This window comes from Capricornis sumatraensis, chromosome X (genome assembly GCF_032405125.1).
Source record: "Capricornis sumatraensis isolate serow.1 chromosome X, serow.2, whole genome shotgun sequence".
Classification (NCBI taxonomy): Eukaryota; Metazoa; Chordata; class Mammalia; order Artiodactyla; family Bovidae; genus Capricornis; species Capricornis sumatraensis.
This window is the reverse complement of record NC_091092.1, coordinates 46,967,342-46,987,013: the sequence shown is the minus strand read 5'-3', so window position 1 is coordinate 46,987,013 and position 19,672 is coordinate 46,967,342. Positions and strand designations below refer to the sequence as shown.

At 38.1% G+C, this 19,672-nt stretch overlaps 1 protein-coding gene across 2 annotated transcripts in view; it reads right to left on the bottom strand.

The window, feature by feature from the left end:
* Nucleotides 1-15,774: 15,774 nt before the first annotated feature.
* The window catches only part of F9 (coagulation factor IX), a 36,463-nt gene continuing 32,565 nt past the window's right edge, over nt 15,775-19,672 (bottom strand). Inside the window, exon 7 of one of the 2 annotated variants that reach the window (XM_068962095.1) lies at nt 15,775-17,953. In XM_068962095.1, coding sequence (XP_068818196.1) covers nt 17,406-17,953 — 548 coding nt within the window. In that variant the 3' untranslated portion in view covers nt 15,775-17,405. The remainder of the gene's footprint in view (nt 17,954-19,672) is intronic. The other variant, XM_068962094.1, reaches the window with a different exon arrangement.

Below are 19,672 nucleotides of genomic sequence, written 5' to 3'. Positions count from 1 at the left end.
ATGTTTGTTTGTTCCTAAAAAGCTGCTGCAGCTAACCACATTTGCCATTGAGGAAAAGAGCAAAGTCTTTATGTCACAGAACATGCAGTTATACAAGTAGTTTTGCATTCAAATTTGTAATGTCATTTTTCAAAACAACCTTACAGTCTCCAGGCAAATATAAAGCCCTAGCAGATTGCAGAAAGAGAGGCTCAGAAGACCTCCTGATTAGAAATGGAGATGTCATTCAGCTTCTCCATGAGGATGCTGAGGGTCGATGGTAGGTGCATTCTCCATGGCTATGTTAACCTCCCCCCTGGGGCACAGAGCTATCTAATCAGATGTTCTGCTTTACTTGTATCTTTGTTATACAGTCTCAAGAAGCAGAAATATCACATTTCTTATCAGTGTTTCAATTTCATTGCTTCAGCCATGCCTATATAGCTCACTGAAAGGAATGTTAACCTTTGGTGAGTGAAGAATGCTTTGAAAGAATGAAATGCTTTGAGTCTGCATGCTCTTTTGTGGTTTACCTTTAACTCAGATGTTTCAGCTGATATATTGGGCTACAAATCACATTACATTAGGTCAAGTCATTCATTAATTCATCACATGTTTAAATGCCCACTATGTGCCAGGGACCATGTTCACTGTTCTACAGCATAGCTGCACTTTGCTTTATTAGTTCAAATACTGACTTTTTAGTCTTATCATTCTGTTCTCATGCATCTGACTTTATATAGCACTCATTGCGAAGATGCTTCTGCCATATATACTGTTTAATTACACAGAACCCAAAGCAGGAAGGAAATATTATTTGGCAGAGGACTGAATGAAACTTCCATAAAGCTTTTGGAAATTTTATATAAAATAATTTTGCCTTCATTGTATCAATAACTTTAACTGAAATGCTACATTAACTGTGTACTCTGACCCTAAAGGTGGAAGAGTGTACACATTAGAGTGAATTAATGATGGATCAATAATATAATAGTCTTTTTTGTTAGTAATCTAAGTCCTATGTAGATTACTCAAAGGACTCAAGCATAGTGTCATGAAGTTCTTTGATTACATGTAATAGTTTGTGAAAATTTGAGCTTCAATGCATTGTATATGTCAATTTTATTACCTTCTACTACCATTATTGGCTACTAATTCACTTATTATTTAGGTTGGTGAAAAATCTAAACAGAAGAAAAGAAGGTCTGATTCCAGGGAACAGTTTGCAGATTTTAATCGGTGACTATAGGTTTCGGAATGCCAAAGGTACAGGTATAATATGAACTGGATTGTATGCTATTTGTTTAAAGCCTAAAAATGTTACAGCTCCACCAAGTGTAATTGGCATAGGATAAGAACCTCTCTGCACTTTGAAATAAGCTGCAAGTTGACTTATTAATAATTTTTTCTTTTAATAGTTTTAAATTAATGAATAGAGATGTTTTAAACATGTCGAACTTTTCCCTACAAAATTGATAGGTTTGAAAGGAAAATTCATATACAGTGCTGCCTTGTAAGAGATCCTTCAGAACTAAATATTGATGATATACTTTTAAGGATCCAGCCTTACTATCCAAGAATGCTTTAGCAGTGTGTTTTTACTCAGTTCTAAGAGCATATTCTTTCCTTATGGTAGGTTTCTACTGCACTTGTGTGTTCATGAACACACATACACAAACACACTCTATTCTGTGCCCAACTTAATGTGTGAAGATACTATGAAGCAATGAGAATGTTCCTTTCTATTAACCATTAAGTTAATGGTTAAAAACCATTGGTTAACAACCATTAGCACTTGAAATTTCTGTATGCAAACCAATATTCTTATAACATTTTCACCTGATACTGAGCTATTTATACAAAGGCAACACAAAAAACCCAGACTTGTTTGTGAACAAGATTATTATTATATGTACATATTTCTTTGAATTCCTAGTTTTGGACTTGTATTTGAATTCTAGGTGATATTGTGTTTAAATGACTCTAACAGGCCAGGAGTAACTTGATTCCAAATTTCATTTATGGCATGAAACAAAACCTAAGTGTGATAGGATTCACTATAAATATTGGGTCACATGGGAATCCCCAAAATGGAATCTCCTCTTATTTTTTTGTTTGTTTTTGGTTCTCTAAATCTGGGCCACCTTTCAAAAATTTTTAGATAATTATTGAATTGCTGAATTATATAGATAATTAGTAATCAGAAGAAGTTGCTAGACCAACAACCTGACCCAATTGGCATTTATTCATAATCTATACCCAACAACTGCAGAATATGCCATTATTTTTAAGTATACATGGAACATTCACCAAGATAGATCATACATTAGATCACAAAAGAAATCTCAATAAATTTCAGAATATCAGAATCATACAGTCTCAAAAGATATTATCCTAGAAATAGATAATCCCTAAATATTTGGATATTAAATAATACACATGTAAACAACACATGGGACAAAGAGGAAATAACAACAGTAATTATAATTATTAAAAATTGAATGAAAATGAAATGTGACATATCAAAATTCGGGGATGCAGCTCAAGAGGAGGGAAATGTAGGGAACTGTATAGGTTTAAGTACTTGTATTACACACTTAAAAAGTCAGTATAATTTGCTATATTAACATAATAAAGGGGGAAATTATGTAATCATTTCAGTAGATACAGAAAAGCACTTGACAAAACTCCATACACATTCATGATAACAACTCTGACTATGATAGGAATAAAGGGAAAAATGTGTGCTTGTGAAAAACCAAAGTTAACCTCATACTTAATGATAAAATATTAAAAGCTTTTCCCCTTAAGATTGGGAATAAGCCAAGGATATTCATTCTTACCATTTCTATTTAACCTTATATTGGAAGTGTTAGTCAGTGCCATAATTCAAGCTAAAGAGATAAGAAACAAAAGAGACAACATTCTCATGCTTAACAGATCTTGTTATGTCCAAAAACCATTGGAAATCTATACACAAAATGACTCTACTAGAAGTAATAAGTGAATTTTATAAGGCAATGGTATACAAAACCATTATATAAAAGTAAATTGTAATTCTATATCCTAGTAACAAAGAATTGAAAAAAAGAAACAAAAATATCATTAGTAATATAAAGCATAAAATAAACAGGAATAAATCTAACAAATGTCCAAGGCTTCTATACTCAGAGGAACAGATAATTGCTGGGATATATTTAAGATGACCTACTAGAAGGAGAGAGATACCATGTTGGAAGATTGGAAATTTTATTGTTAAGAAATTCATTGTCCCCAAATTGACAGATAATTCAATCAAAATTTTAGCAAGCCCTTTTGAATAAAAAATAAGACAGGTTTATTATAAAATGGATGGCAAAAAAAACCCTAGAACAGAAGAATCTCAAAAATCTTGAGGATTTACATATCTGATTTCAAGACCTACCAAAAGGCTACAGTAGTGAATACAGTGGGTATTGGCTTGCTGCTGCTGCTAAGTTGCTTCTGCTGCTAAGTCACTTCAGTCGTGTCCGACTCTGTGCGACCCCATAGATAGCAGCCCACCAGGCTCTGCCGTCCTTGGGATTCTCCAGGCAAGAACACTGGAGTGGGTTGCCATTTCTTTCTCCAATGCATGAAAGTGAAAAGTGAAAGTGAAGTCACTGAGTCATGTCCAACTCTCAGCGACCCCATGGACTGCAGCCTACCAGGCTCCTCCGTCCATGGGATTTTCCAGACAAGAGAACTGGAGTGGGGTGCCATTGCCTTCTCCGTAAGTCGCTTCAGTTGTGTCCAACTCTGTGTGACCCTCTGGATGGCAGCCCACCAAGCTCCCCTGTCCCTGGGATTCTCCAGGCAAGAACACTGGAGTGGGTTGCCATTTCCTTCTCCAGTGCATGAAAGTGAAAAGTGAAAGTGAAGTTGCTCAGTCGTGTCTGACTTCTAGCGACCCCATGGACTGCAGCCTACCAGGCTCCTCCATCCATGGGATTTTCCAGGCAAGAGTACTGGAGTGGGTTGCCATTGCCTTCTCCGGTGGGTATTGGCTTATGTATCAAAAAATGGAGTTCAGAAATAGTCCCACACATGTTAATATATAACTGATTAATGGGCTTCCCACATGATGCAGTGGTAAAGAATCTGCCTGCCAATGGAGAAAACACAGGTTTGATCCCTGGGTTGGGAAGATCCCCTGGAGAAGGGTATGGCAACCCACTCCAGTATTCTTGCCTGGAAAATTCCATGGACAGAGGAGCCTGGCAGGCTCCAGTCCATGAGGTCACAAAAGAGTTGGACACAACTGAGGAACTGAGCACACATGCAGTGTTTAATCAAAGTGTCAGCTGAATGGGGAAAGGAAGGTTGTTTTAGCAAATGCTGCAGGGTATCCACATGAAAATATGAAGCTCCATCCCTACACCTCACTCCACACACAAAAATTAATTTGAGTGGGCATCATAGACCTAAACATAAAAGCTAGAAACATAAAGCTTCTCAGCACAAGATAGTATCTTCATGCCTGTGAGCAGTTAACCATTTCTTTCTTGTATTATACAGGGCAGATACAGTGCTAACAATAAAGGAACAGTATCAGACAAAGAAACATTGCACATGCTGAATTGAGCACTTTACCCTTTTAAAAATGTGTGTGTATTGAAAGAAGGTAAAATCCGAGATAGTGACATTTTGAACACTTTCAAAAACCAAATAGTTGTAATGAATCATATTTCCCCCCCAAATTAACTGATTCCATCTTACACATTAAAGAGTTAAGTTCGAAAATAAATAAGACCATCTTTCTGTCAACTGCTTTATGCTTATTTAAGTCAGTAATAAGAGACAGAGAGAAAAGAAACACATGAGTTACTTAAAATACATGCTCAAAGAACTGTGTAAATTAACATATATAAATCATTTTTAACAAAGCATATTTTAAAAGCCAATAAAGCTATGAAGTAAAAGTGCAGTGTATATACTAGAAAATAATGGCCTTTCTTGTACTCAGGTCTCCAAAATTCAAAATTGAAAACACCAAGTGCATTCATCTAACTTCCATATAATATTAGCATTTCTATTCAACATTAGGAACACTCAGTAGATTTTCCATAACTTTTATCATCATCATTTAAATATAGAGCCAGATGTCCTCATACTTAATTCAAGACAAAGTTAATTACATTCAATTTTAGCTAACTGTAATGCAGGACATGTAAAATTACATATTTGATTAGTTTTAATTTGAAATGATTCCATTACTGTAACTAATCACAGTAGATTTAGGGCATATTACCATTCTTTGAAAAGTACATGACAAAACAAATCTACTTCAAGCCTGTGCTTATTTTTCAGGCAATAAAGGGCTTACCATACATTTGTTGATGTATGCACACTTTATTTGGGGAAAAAAATCACACTATTCTTTCCATGTGTATTTTCTACTTTCTACCATCAATATACTTTTCACTATCCTTTTCTTTCTTGCAATGTCGTTGGGAGAGTTACGTGTAATGGATTGGTATATCATCAGCGTTTAAAGCATGTATTACTCTTTTAGTGTGACATGCTACTAGATAAGGTGACATGGTTCCATAGGTCCCTGTTCTCTAGCAAGTTCTGACTTTAGGTGTTTTAAAAATATACATTTCTTTCAAGTAACATGTATTTATGACAGGTCGAATTAACAAAAATTAATACTTATTGGTAGATTTTGGTTGAATGCTATAATATCATGTGGTCCTGATTGAGATCTATCCTCATATTACATTGCATAGGACAAAATAGTATAGCGTGGCCTACAAAAATAGATTGTATTGTGTGTCAGTTAATGGATTAGGAAATGAAAATTGACCACATATGCAACTGTCAACAGCACTTAGGTTTCAAAATATATATTAGAGTATTTTATTTGAATATATATTCTGGCAAGTGGAATGTAAAGGTATCTCTGAATCATGTGCTTAGCATGTTTCATCTGTATGTACACAGCATAATTCATACAATATTAGTGAAATCTGGTTGTATGTGATGTGAATTGTATTTATTTTGCTTCTAGTGAAGTTATGCTGTTTGTAAAGTAGATGCTTTTTATAAGCCACTATGTAACAGAATAATAACTTTCATATTAAAATAAACATTCAAAACACATCACCTTTGAAATTAGGATGGACCTTTTGAATCCTCACATTTAGTGTTACAAGTTGTAGCATGGACAACATTTTTGGCTTTAAAAGTCACTGGAGTATTAACATCATTCTTCATTATTTTGTAGATGCTGCTCTGAGTAACAAGGAAACTAAGTTCCCCTTGAATTAAAGGAGAATGAATAGACTTTAAAAAATAAGGTTTCCTTTGGAGGTGTGAACTAGATTATACCTCTAGTTCAATGTTACAGATAAACAGTACAAGAGTCAGATGATCCTATGCTGCCAATGACATTCACAGAATTTCCTCAGGACTGAGGTGGACTTCGTCATTCACAGTTTGTGTCATTCTTGCAAGAAGCCATCTTCACACCCTCCATCCCCTCAGGTGAAAAGTGCAGTGTTATTTTGTTTCCAAGTAGGGTTTTTCACGGCATGCATTCAGATTCCATCTGAAAACCATATTATCAATTATTCTGAACATTTACAGGCAAAATTTTGGGGGGTAACTTTTCAGTAACAAAACAAAACAAAAATCCAAAGAGAGATGAGAGATAATCAGAGATTTTAAACCCCTTTGGTAATTGATAGTTTATTTTATTATTTAATTTTGTTATCTTTGTGATTTTACTATACCAAAGGGATATGTTCTGAAGGACCTCTTTTGCACTTAGACTGGTATTTAGGGTTGTCAGAGCTGTCTTTGAAAGGCCCAAAGCTAAAAATCCTGCAGTTAGGATGCGGAAGTTTACATTTTATGCATTGAAATTTAGATACATCACAGCTTTAAGTTAAATATTAGTGTTTGCACAAGAGATACATCACAGCTTTAAGTTAAATATTAGTGTTTGCACAAGAGGTGTTCCTGTAACAAAGCTCTGCTTTTCAGTGTCTTTACTTGCTTTTGAATTTTCTAGAAAAATCTATTCTAGTGCAGGGTTTCATAAGTTATATTGTATTTCTTTGTGTGCCCTTTCTTTAATAATATATGTATATATATGGATGTCCTTCTTTTAAATATGTAAACAGTAAGATCTCTTGTTTTAAAGCACAGGCTCAGTTGTTGCATGTAGTGTTGAACTTAGGCTTGGAGTATTTTGTATTATGGGCCACTGAAGTCAGTGGTTTGAAATTGCTGCCTTTTGAATCATGGATTGTGAGTTTTACTATCAAGTTGGCATATTAGGTGCATGGTTTTTGATGACTGGTTTTACAAAAAAACAACTATATAATACACAAATTATCTTTTAAAGTAGTTTTGTGTATTATGTCAAATCATAGTTTATTTCAATGGTATCATTTGATGTAACCATTTATATGACAAACCAATTGTATTTTACTCAAAGGCACCTGTAAATTATAAATCTTCTAATGTCCAATTGCTAGAATTTGTGATGGCTGATTTATAACTAACTCATGAAACTGTCCATAGTTTGATATTTCACTTGATTAATGCTCCTGAAACAACAACAAAATATTAAAATACACTTATTTTGTTTGCTGATCCTGTGGCTAGAAGATAGAGTTAGGAGTTAAAACCTTCGAATAATGGTGCCCCTCTGCACAAAACATTTAATTTTCATGGTATTAAACTAAGGATTTTAATCATTTAAGAAAATACTGAGTTCTATAGATTCAAACATACAGTATACTCTTTTAATGTTTTAATCACTGGACAATGAATGCTATATTTGTACATGTATTTGTATATGTAACTGCACTGTATTGATTTTATTGGACTTACAAATGTGTGTTACTATGAAACATAGCAGCAATTTCCCTTTAAGTCTTCGAATTTTAATTACATTATAAATGTACTAAAAATGTAAATGTACTTGCATTAATTCCACATTAAAAATATCCAACCTTAAACTCACTCGTATATATTTTTTGGTTTAGTATCATTGAAAAAACTTTTCCTTTCTTTTTTTTTTAAAATTGAAGTATAGTTGACTTATAATATTGTGTTAATTACTGCTGTACAACAAAGTAATTCAGTTATATACACACACATATATATTCTTTTCCATTATGGTTTATCTTAAGATATTGAATACAGTTCTCTGTGCTATACAGCAGAACCTTGTTTATCCATTCTATATATAAAAGCTTACATCTGCTAGCCCCAACCTTGCACTCCATCCCTCCCCTAAGTCCTTCCCTGCTTGGCAACCCCCAGTCTCTTCTCTAATCCATTATTCTGTTTCTGTTTCATAGATAGGTTCATTTGTGTCATATTTTAGATTCAACATACAAGTGATGTCACGTGGTATTTGTCTTTCTCTCTCTGACTTCACTTAGTGTGATAATCTCTAGTTGCATCCATGTTGCTGCAAATGGCATTATTTCACTCTTTTTAATTGCTAAGTAATATTCCATTGCCTATATGTACTACATCTTCTTTATCCAGTCATCTGTCGATAGACATTTAGGTTGTTTCCACGTCTTGGCTATTGTGAATAGTGCTGCTATGAACATAGAGATGCATGTATGTTTTCAAATTATGGTTTTGTCCTGACATGTGCCCAGGAGTGGGATTTCTGGGTCATATGCTAGCCTATTTTTAGTTTTCTGAGGAACCTCCATATTGTTTTTCACAGTGTCTGTGCCAACTTATGTTCCCACCTACAGTATAGGAGGGTTTCCTTTTCTCCACACCCTCCGCAGCATTTGTTATTTGTAGACTTTCAATGATTGCCCTTCTGACTGGTGGTACCTCATTGTAGTTTTGATTTGCATTTGTCTAATAATTAGTGATGTTGAGCATCTTTTTATGTGCCTGTTGGCCATCTATATTTCTTCTTTGGAGAAATGTCTATTTGGGTCTTCTGCCCATTTTTGAATTGAGTTTTTGTTGTTGTTGTTGAGTTGTGTGAGCTGTTTGTATATGCTGGAAATTAAGCCCTTGTCTGTTGCATCATTTGCAAATATCTTCTCCCATTCTATAGGTTGTCATCATTTTGTTTATGGTTTTCTTTGCTTCACAAAAGCTGGTAAGTTTGATAGGTCCCATTTGTTTATTTATTTTTTTTAATTTCTATTGCCTGGGGGGAGTGACCAAAGAAAACATTGGTATGATTTGTCAGAAAATAGAAAACTCCTTTCCTTTCATTTATTAGTGATACACTAAAGACACCATAATTGTTTTGAGTTACTTGCTTACCTTCACTTTTGTCATAAAGTTGTAATAAATAAAACAAAGAAAATGAGCTCAGTGATAGATAAAATACCATAGAACAAAGAAAACCCAGAAACAGAGTCTTATATATATGTAATTTGCTGTATTGATGGATGTAGCATTGCACGTCGGGAAATGAGAGACAGTTTAATACATAGTGCTAGGAAAGTTGTAAAAGCATGTTTACTTGTAGCCTTGCTTCTCTGAGAGAGACAGAGACACAGAGACATCTGACCAGAACTAGGGTAAAATATTTTGCTCAAAAAGTTTCTTTACCCAAATCTGTAGGATGGCAGTACATGAGGTTTCAGGGGTTAGATAGCCATAGTTGTAAGAGGGTATTTCCACACACTGAAAAAAATCTGCTTCCATTTGATGAAGCCCAAGGAAAGCTGGAAAGCATCTAGATACCCACAGTTGTTTTCTGAACTGTTGATTTTGCAAAGAGCTCTTAGCTGGGTTTGCTAGACTTAATCTTTTCCACAGCCCATTAGGGAGTTAGAACTTATGCCTTAATATAGAAAGAGAATCAAAACCTATCACATTGGTATGGTTGGGTTGTTTTAGTTGTTTTAATGACTATCCCATCACAGATTCAGCTATTTCTTTTGGCCTTTAAATTTATTTTTAGCTTTTTTGAGGAAGCACCAGCAGTGAACTGCTTAATCAAACATTTAATTCATCTTCAAGAACTCCCTGAAAATTAAAATGTGTATTCAAGTTTTTATTTATGCATTGGCTGAGGAATAAATATTGGGCTGACCAGAAAGTTTGTTCAAATATTTCCGTAAGAACTTATGGAAAAACTTGAATGAACTTTATAGCCAACCCAATATTATTGTTGACATTTCCACAGTTACATATGAATCTCACAATATACAGTATGTAGTTGTTATAAAAGACTTCCCAACTTCTAGGCTATGGTATTCTCTTAAGAAGAGAGAAAATTTCAGAGTATATTTTTGAAAGTATAAGACAGTATGGGAAATGCTCCACTTGAAGAGAAATTAGGTCAGTGATTTTGTTTGAGGTTTAGTCAGAAATCAATCCAGTTTCACTTAACAGACTTTCTCTGAGAAAAATGCTTGTTATTAGTAGGTATTAGAACACAGGAATGGTCTTCCCTTGGGAGCAGTAGACTCCAGAGTGCTCAGTGAATCAAGTCTCAAGCAATTAACTGTCAAAACAAGTCATTTTTATTACATTTCAGTACACTTCTCCTTTGTTGATTTGGGATGATCAGTTTGTAGTTGGTCTTATGGGGTCTGCTTAAGGACAGCAAGTAAACCAACCAACCAATGTTACAGACAAAACTAAACCCTTTATATCATTCAAAAGGAAATTAATAGAAGTGACAACTGGCTTTTTTTTTTTTAATTTCTCTTTAGTTCAAAATGTATTTTGTACGTTAAAGCTCAAGACATAACTCAAGTCTAAAGTTTTCCCTTAATAGAGTCAGAGATGTAGAGAACAAACTTAGGGTTGCCAAGGGTGAAAGAGGAGAATGGGATAAACTGGGAGATAGAGATTGACATATATATATACACACACACACTAATTATGTGTAAAATAGGTAACTAATAAGAACCTGCTGTATAGCACAAGGAACTCTACTCAATACTCTTTAATGGCCTATATGAGCTATATGGGAATAGAATCTTAAAAAGAGGGTATATATGTATATGTATAACTGATTCACTTTGCTTATTAACAACATTGTAAGGCAAGTATACTCCAGTAAAAATTAATTAAAAATTTAAAAAGTTTTCCCTTGTACTTGATGAGAAGCTACCTTATAATCGTTGATCACCTCATTTCGCATATGCGAATTCACCATTAAATTCTGAAGCAAGTGTATACAAAATAGGACTAACAATGTGTACTGAGAACAGCCCATGAAGCTGGACTTTGTGAAAAAGGTAAATGAAACTTTCCTTAAGCCCAAAGCAAATAAAATGTAAACTGTTTCAAAGATACGTTTCATCTAAGTATTCATGAGATAGACTCACTAACTTAGTTACTCCCAATATAACCAAACAAACAAAACCCAGACTGGAGAATAAATTAAAACATCATAATAGAACAGAGGACCAGGGTAGAGTGAAAGTCAGAAAGATCTGAAGCATGAAAAGAACATGATGTGCTGAGAATTATCTTAGCGAATATATTTTTTAATCTCAGTTTGATAGTGAATGTGCTCTTTTACATGGCAAGCTACAAGAACAAATAAAATAAGTGAACTTTAACTTCTCAACCATAACAAAAATGACTTAAAATGGAAAAATCCTAGTGGATGTTTTGGAATCTAATATTAGAAAGTAAAGTGGTCTCTTTACTGACCTTGGGGAAGACACAAAGCTACACTTATACATTTAGAGCTAGTTTCAAAATACCTGAATTCAATGCAAAACAGCCATTTTACATATGAGAATTTGTAGCTTTAAAATCTGCTTGTGTTCTTCAAAATACCAAGTGTTGGAAAGGATGTGAAACAAGAACTCTTACATGATGATACTGGCACGTAAATTGGTACAACCCTTTGGTGAACAATTTGCTAATACCAAACAAAGTTGAAGTAAATACTGTATAGCTTAGCAATTCCACTCTGAAGTATCTACCCCTGGGAAACATTGACACATGTGCTCAAGGAGCTCAAGACTATAACCACGGTCTTAAGCCTAATCTGTTTTACATTTCCTAGAAAGTAATGATAACTCCTCTCATAATCCTTGGAAGGACATGAATGTAGGCATTCTATATATCTGTCTCTTTTTCTATGGCATATTCCCTGTGTTCAGAGTGAATTTCTCATTCTTACCTTAGATGACTGTGTTTTGCTCTGATGTGGTCAGTATTAGATTGTTTTCCTTCCATTTCATTTATCCATTGGTTCATTCATTTAACAAGCATGCACTGAGTTTCTCAGGGCTTCCCAGGTGGCGCTAGTGGTCAAGAAATCGCCTGCCAATGCAGGAGACTTAAGAGATGGGGCTTCGATCCCTGGGTCAGGAAGATCCTCTGGAGGAGGGCATGGCAACCCACTCCAGTATTCTTGCCTGGAGAGTCCCCATGGACAAAGGAGCCTGGCAGACTATAGTCCATAGGGTTGCAGAGTTAGACATGACTGAGGTGACAGCACACATGCATGTGCTGTTTCTCAGAGACCTGATGCATTCTTAATTTGGCTACTTAATTCTTTATTTGGCTGAGTTTTAATATCATGAAAATGCATGCTTATTTTTGTCATATATTCCAAGAGGAAAACAGATTTTTATACACAGATCTTCACTAAAGCATGTCATGTGTAAAGCCTGGGACCCGTTTAGCTTTATGAGGTCAACACCTGAGCCACTACATGACTATTGATTTGCAGAAGCTATCTACGACAGCATGCTGGAAGCATCAGCAAGTTTTTATAGATTAGGATCTCATATTTAACATTGTGAAGAAGCAACCTTTTGAAAAGAAGTCCTTGGAATCAGGAATAGCCTTGTGCCTATTTCCATCCTTCTCCAATGAAGAGGTAACTCTCTGGGACAGGGTAGGGGTGAGGATGGGGGGGGGCGGAAAGGAGGTCAGCCTCCTACCAGGGTGAAATGATCTGGCCAGGAGTTCAAAATATTATTCTCCTTCTGTGACAGGTCCTCATCTCTGTTCTAGAAGCCATTGCCTCTTTAAGAAAGTTTCTGCCTGCTGTTTTTCCCTTCGGATAACCTTATCCCTACTAGAGGCTGAAATTAACTGGAAATCTCTAGGCAAGCCATAAATAACCCCACAGACACAGTGGAAATGGTCTGCCTTGAAAGTACTCTTTGAGAAAATGAGTAATCTGGATACCTGGCTTGGTTGGAAAGGACAGGGGTCCCAGGCCAAGTTTTTTGCCTGCTGTAACTTTGGCAGTCTCCATAGTTTCAAGAACATGATTTTTGTGGCTTTAACCATGAAATTCCCCCAGCCCCTCACCCCCAGTTTTTATTTTGTATTAATCCACTGACCCTAACATTCTTTTTTTAATCCTGAGATTTCTAAATGGCATCAGCCTCAGATTCAAAAAGAGCACTAAGTGCTTTGCTCAGACAGGCCTGTCAGCTGTTGAAGTCTGTTTCCCTTGTCACCCAGGACTGTATGGCATTGTTAGCACCCCAGGTTCGGCTGGCTTTTGAAGCCTTCCTTCAACTTTCAAACAACTTCTGCAGTAGCCTGCTGTCTTGGTGTGCTGCCTATGTTTTGCCCCGCGGGGTTGCAATCAATCGAGCTGAAATGTTTCCGGGATGACTGTGTGCCAGATAACAGTGATCAACTTGCTCTGGAAGTCAAATGTCACACCTGGTAGGCTCAGTTCTCTCAGCTTGGCTAAAAGCCAGACACCAGCACTGCAGGTTCACTCCACAGGTGCTGCCCTGAGTCCAGGACTGTGGTTCCAGTTTGTTTTTGGACGGCCACTCTGCCTTCCCTGCTACCCGACGGTCTTGTTGATTTGGTCACTTGTTTGTCAATTAGAGCATCATTAATGAGAATTTCAATGGCACCCCCACTCCAGTACTCTTGCCTTGAAAATCCCATGGACGGAGGAGCCTGGTAGGTTGCAGTCCAGGGGGTCGCAAAGAGTCGGACATGACTGAGTGACTTCACTTTCACTTTTCAGTTTTATGCATTGGAGAAGGAATGGCAACCCACTCCAGTGTTCTTGCCTGGAGAATCCCAGGGACAGGGGAGCCTGGTGGGCTGCCGTCTCTGGGGTCGCATAGAGTCGGACACGACTGAAGCGACTTAGCAGCAGTAGCAATAAGAATTTCAGGCAGTGTTCAGTCCCAGGTTTGCTGAAAGGATTTCCACCAATGCAGAATGCCCCCCGCTGCCCTAAAAACACAGACAAAGCTCTAATTGAAAGCACTGTACTTCCACATGTGAAGTGGGAGACCTGGGTCTGGCCTTATCTTGGCCTCAATTTCCTCATCTGTTAAATGGACAGAGTGATTTGGATTGTGTCTAAGGGCCCTTGCAGCTCTGACTTTCTTAGATTGGTTTGTCAGCTTTCAGAAGTGGTTTAAGAATTATAATTAAGCAATTTCGTGAACTGGTCTGTCACAGTTCAGGAAAGTAGGGGAGAAAACCTTTCTCCCTTGGCAGAGAAAATTGGACATTTTGTTCCTGTCACCATTTAGCAACTAATATTCAAAAGAACCCCAAACAATCATACTTAAACAGCAATTTGAAATGACTGCACTACATTAACACACTTTTCTCCACTCAGCAAGAGTTCTATTTTAACCTGTCACTTCCAATATTGCAGCAGCATGTTTCAGCCCATTTAGACTAAGCAGCTACAGCGATTTTGAAAGCATTAATGATTCTTATATGGCGACTGTAAATGCTCTAGGTAGAATCTAGCGAGGGCCTGGCTCCAAAGCTCTTAGGTGGGCTTAAAGGCCCCAAATGTTTACTGGTGGCAACATGCCGCAGGTGGCTCTTAAAGAATGCAGTCATTTTTGAACTCATGGGCTAAAAGACTGTGGCTCGAGACTGGTGGGCCCAGGAGCTCCTCCCTCTGCCGCAGGGAAGACCAATCACAGGAAGTGTAAGACCACGCCCCTATTGCTCTCTTTGTAAAGGGTGGTCACCATGGCAACAAGGCCGGCTCCCTTTTACCAATCTCAGAGCGCTGGGGCTACAGACCTTGCGTCGTTCAAATGTGAAGCAACGCGTTTCCATACATGAATCAGTGTCCTACTCAAACCTAAGGTGGATAATCACAGTGTCTCCTCTCGCCTTTAGCCAACAATAGCCAAATTGATTTCTTTTGTTTGTTCATGAAACCTCAATGCTAGGCATTGTTTTTATTTAAGTTTGGCCTCTTCTCCTGATAACTTGATACAAGAGTAATTCCTATTGTGGGATAAACATGGATTCAGATTTAGCTAACATTTACTGAGCAACTATTGTGTAGTAGCATAGTAGGCGACAACAAGGCAATTCACATACATTATTTTAGTTAACTCACAAACTATACAAATGTGAACTCAAATGTAATAAACACTATTGGAGGCTGGCATACAGTAATCACTCCTTGAATATTTGTTGAATAAAAGAGTGGAAGAACGTGAACTCACTGACTATCACAAGGTCAAAAAGGGCCCTTGGAGACCATTCTGTCAAACTCTATCATTACACGATGCAGAAGTCAAGGCACAAAATGTAGAGTGACTAGGACTTCCCTGGTGGTCTAGTGGCTAAGACTCTGTGCTCCCAATGCAGGAGACCTGGGTTTGATCCCTGGTCAGGGAGTAAGACTTCACATGCTGCAACTAAGACCTGGCACAGCCAAGTAAATAAAAATCTCTTTTTAAAATGTGGAGTGACTTATCCAAAGCCATATTCACAAATATTTAGACTCAATTCTGTTCTGTGTGGATCCAGACCACTGTCCTCACCAGGACACAGCACACACTGTCTCCCATGAAAGCTGCATGACAACAGAGCATCAAATCTCTGCTGTGTCATATGGCAGTTGGATGCATTCTTTTGAGTGTCCTGCCAAATGTAGTATTTGGGAGCCCTCTCTTTGAATGATTCAACAAAAAACACTTTTTGAGGAATTGAAAACTACATTTATTGATACTTGTATTTGAAAAACTCAAGGAAAAAAGGGATTAATGAAAGTAAGTTGAAAGAAATGAGCAAGTGTGAGGCCTGGATGGGGGCCTCACAAACATGAGGGCAGGGGCAGCAGCAGCTTTGTTGGGTCAAAGTCATCCAAAACATGGTGTTGTCAGTAGTTCCACATGTGATCACATGCAGGGTAAATTATTCACATCAACCAAATTAATGAAAAGCTAAGGTGTGAATCAGAACATCAGTTTAATTCACAAAGGGAAATAGTCTAATAGATCACAATATTGATGTGATTGATTGATATATTGGTTGGTCAATAACCCTCTAGAGAATATAATATAGAAGGCCTAATTATAATAATAATAAAAAAAGTGGTCTGGTGAGCATGGAACCAGCAAAAGGGAGTTTACTGGCTCATGGGAATGATACATGTCTGTAAGCCTGGTGCAGCCCTCTCCACTGTAGCAATATGCCAGTCTAGGAGGCATGATGCTCATGTTTTCTGGTCTGAGCAATTTCTTCCTTAGCCACGAACAACACTGGAGACACACCAATGAGTTTTCTTGAATACACTATTCACTCTACTTGCAAGCTGTCAACTCACCTGGCTATATGTCAGTTTTCTTGGTTATAATGACATGCCCGTTTGCCTTCATGGAACCATGTCTAGTCAAACCTCCTTAACAACACAATTACAAGTCCATAGGAAACTACTCTTATGGGTCATTCCTTTCATTATGTATTATTTTAATAATGTGACTGTCTGAGAGGAACTTTTCCTCCAAGATCAGGCACCTTACTTTATCTCTGTGTGATGAAAAGGTGGTTCAAGACCAAACTGAGAGCAAGTCTGGGTTTGATAGGTGCACAGCAGTAAACTGCACAGCAGTGAAACAGTACAATGCTTCCTTTCCCTCCTTTAATGCCTATGTAGGGAAAAGGGGAGAGAAAGAGAAAAGGTGATTTGGGCATTAGGAGGTGGAAAGGATAAAGGATGCAGAAATAAGGATATTGAAAAAGAAGTAGTGTTTCCCATGACTTTTAATCTCTCAGCTGCTCCTATGTTCTTCCTGGATGAATGTGGGGCTGGCCTTATGATGGACTAGACCAAATATCCTGGATACAGATACAATAAATTTTAACTTGGTGCGGGGATGTAAGAAAGATCTGGCATGTGGAATGCTGCTAAGGACAGAGAAGCAGTGAGTTGCTCCAGTGGAGAACTACAACGCCTGATGGGCAGGATGAAGAACTTAACTTCACAATTTGGTCAAGGGCTGGACCTGAAGGCATGACCACAATTTCCCACCACAGTATGTTTCTCTAGTGATTACATTTTCTTATCTACTTATTCTAGTAAAATATGAAGTCTAGCTAGACTTCTCCCCAAAAAGAGAAAAAGGAATATTCATAGAAGGTATACACTCAAATCTAAAGAGATGGGAAAGTGATTAGTTAGTAAAGGGCCTTGTCCATGTTCAATTCCAAATATGTCAGCCTTGGAAATGCATTTTTCTTTATGTGAGCTTTGTTTTTTCCTTAATCCAGTTGACATACCGGGACACCTTGGTATATATGCCATATTTTCCTTTCATTGCACACTCTTCACCCCAGCTAATAATTCCAGTTAAGAAACTGGTACCTTCCACTTCAGTAACATGGGGTCCCCCACTGTCTCCTTGGCATGAATCTTTACCTCCCTCATGGTAGCCGGCACAGAACATGTGATTGTAGATGGTGAACTTTGTGGATCGAAGACACGTGGCTCGGTCAACAAGTGGAACTTTCAGGTACTGAAGAATTGAGGCTGACCTCCCTCTGTTGAAGACTTTGCCCCAGCCACTCACATAACCGTAACCAAATTTGAGGAAGATGTTTGTGTATTCCCTGTCAGCAATGCAAATAGGGGTTACATAGCTATTTAGCTCTAAGGGTTCATCCAGCTCCAGGAGAGCAATGTCGTGGCTGTACTTATTAATAGATGCATTGTAGCCGTGGTAAGGAATAGCACGGATCACATTTCGCTTTTGCTCTGTAGGTTCTGGCTTCTCGGTGTTATGCTCACCTATAGAAAAGAAATGTCTTTTTGAGCCACAGTCTCTCCCACAAAGAAACACGTTTTCCAAGTGTCCATCTAGCATCACTTCTTTGTAGTGGTTTTAGTCGCTCAGTTGTGTCTGACTCTTGTGACCCCATGGGCTAGAGACCACCAGGCTCCTCTGTACATGGGACTTCCCAGGCAAGAATACTGTAATGGGTTGTCATTTCCTTCTCCAGGGGATCTTCCTGACCCAGGGATAGAACCCCAGTCTCCTGCACTACAGGCGATCTCCTGCATTGCAGGTGGATTCTTTACTGACTGAGCCACCAGGGAAGCCCCTATCCTTAGCTGGCAGCTTATATTCACCCACTGAAATAAATTTCTCTTCAGTCACATATCACCTTTCACATAAAGAAGCAGATTCTCCAAGTGTCCACTTGGCACCATTGAATTACCTGCCAATCAAGTGTCAAATATTTTATTTTTGTATTGTTATGATTTTGGTGAAACTTAGTTGAGGGCCAATGCATACTTTTCAGAGCAAAAAGTCATTCAGGACCATCAGATAGATGGATCTGTTCACCCATGCTGTTTACGAGTCTCATCCTGTTCACAGGTGATAATGAACTGACTTGTTATGAATTATCCTCAGTTCAGTTCAGTCACTCAGTCATGTCCGACTGTTTGTGACCCCATGGACTGCAGCACATCAGGCTTTCCTGTCTATCACCAACTCCTGGAGCTTGCTCAAACTCATTCCCAATTTCAAGGATTTTGACCACTTTTTTGAGTACAGATAATACATTCATTTGGTCATTCATTCAAATGTCAATTGAGGGCGGGTTACAGCTTGTGCCAGGGGTAAGGATACAAGCATCAGTGATATGACATGGCTTTTGCAAAGGCTCAGTCTGGTGGGGAAATAGACACATCAATAGATAAGTATATTTGCACTGAGATGAGTGCTAGTTAAGGTCTGCCAAAAGAATGATGCAGAGGGATTTCCCTGGTGGTCCAGTGGTCAAGAGTCCACCTTCCAACGCAGGGGGCTCAAGTTTGATGCCTGGGCGGGGAACTATCTAGGCTGGTCATAACTTTCCTTCCAAGGAGTAAGCGTCTTTTAATTTCATGGCTGCAATCACCATCTGCAGTGATTTTGGAGCCCCCAAAAATAAAGTCTGACACTGTTTCCTCATCTATTTCCCATGAAGTGATGGGACCAGATGCCATGATCTTAGTTTTCTGAATGTTGAGCTTTAAGCCAACTTTTTCACTCTCCTCTTTCACTTTCATCAGAGGCTTTTTAGTTCCTCTTCACTTTCTACCATAAGAGTGGTGTCATCTACATATGTGGTGTTGGAGAAGACTCTTGAGAGTCCCTTGGACTGCAAGGAGATCCAACCAGTCCATCCTAAAGGAGATCAGTCCTGGGTGTTCGCTGGAAGGACTGGTGCTGAAGCTGAAACTCCAGTACTTTGGCCACCTCAGGCGAAGAGTTGACTCATTGGAAAAGACCCTGATGCTGGGAGGGATTGGAGGCGGGAGCAGAAGGGGATGACAGAGGATGAGATGGCTGGATGGCATCACCGCCTCGATGGACATGAGTTTGAGTGAACGCCGGGAGTTGGTGATGGACAGGGAGGCCTGGCGTACTGTGATTCATGGGGTCGCAAAGAGTCGGACATGACTGAGTGACGGAAATGAACTGAACTGAACTGAACTAGGGAACTAAGATCCCACATG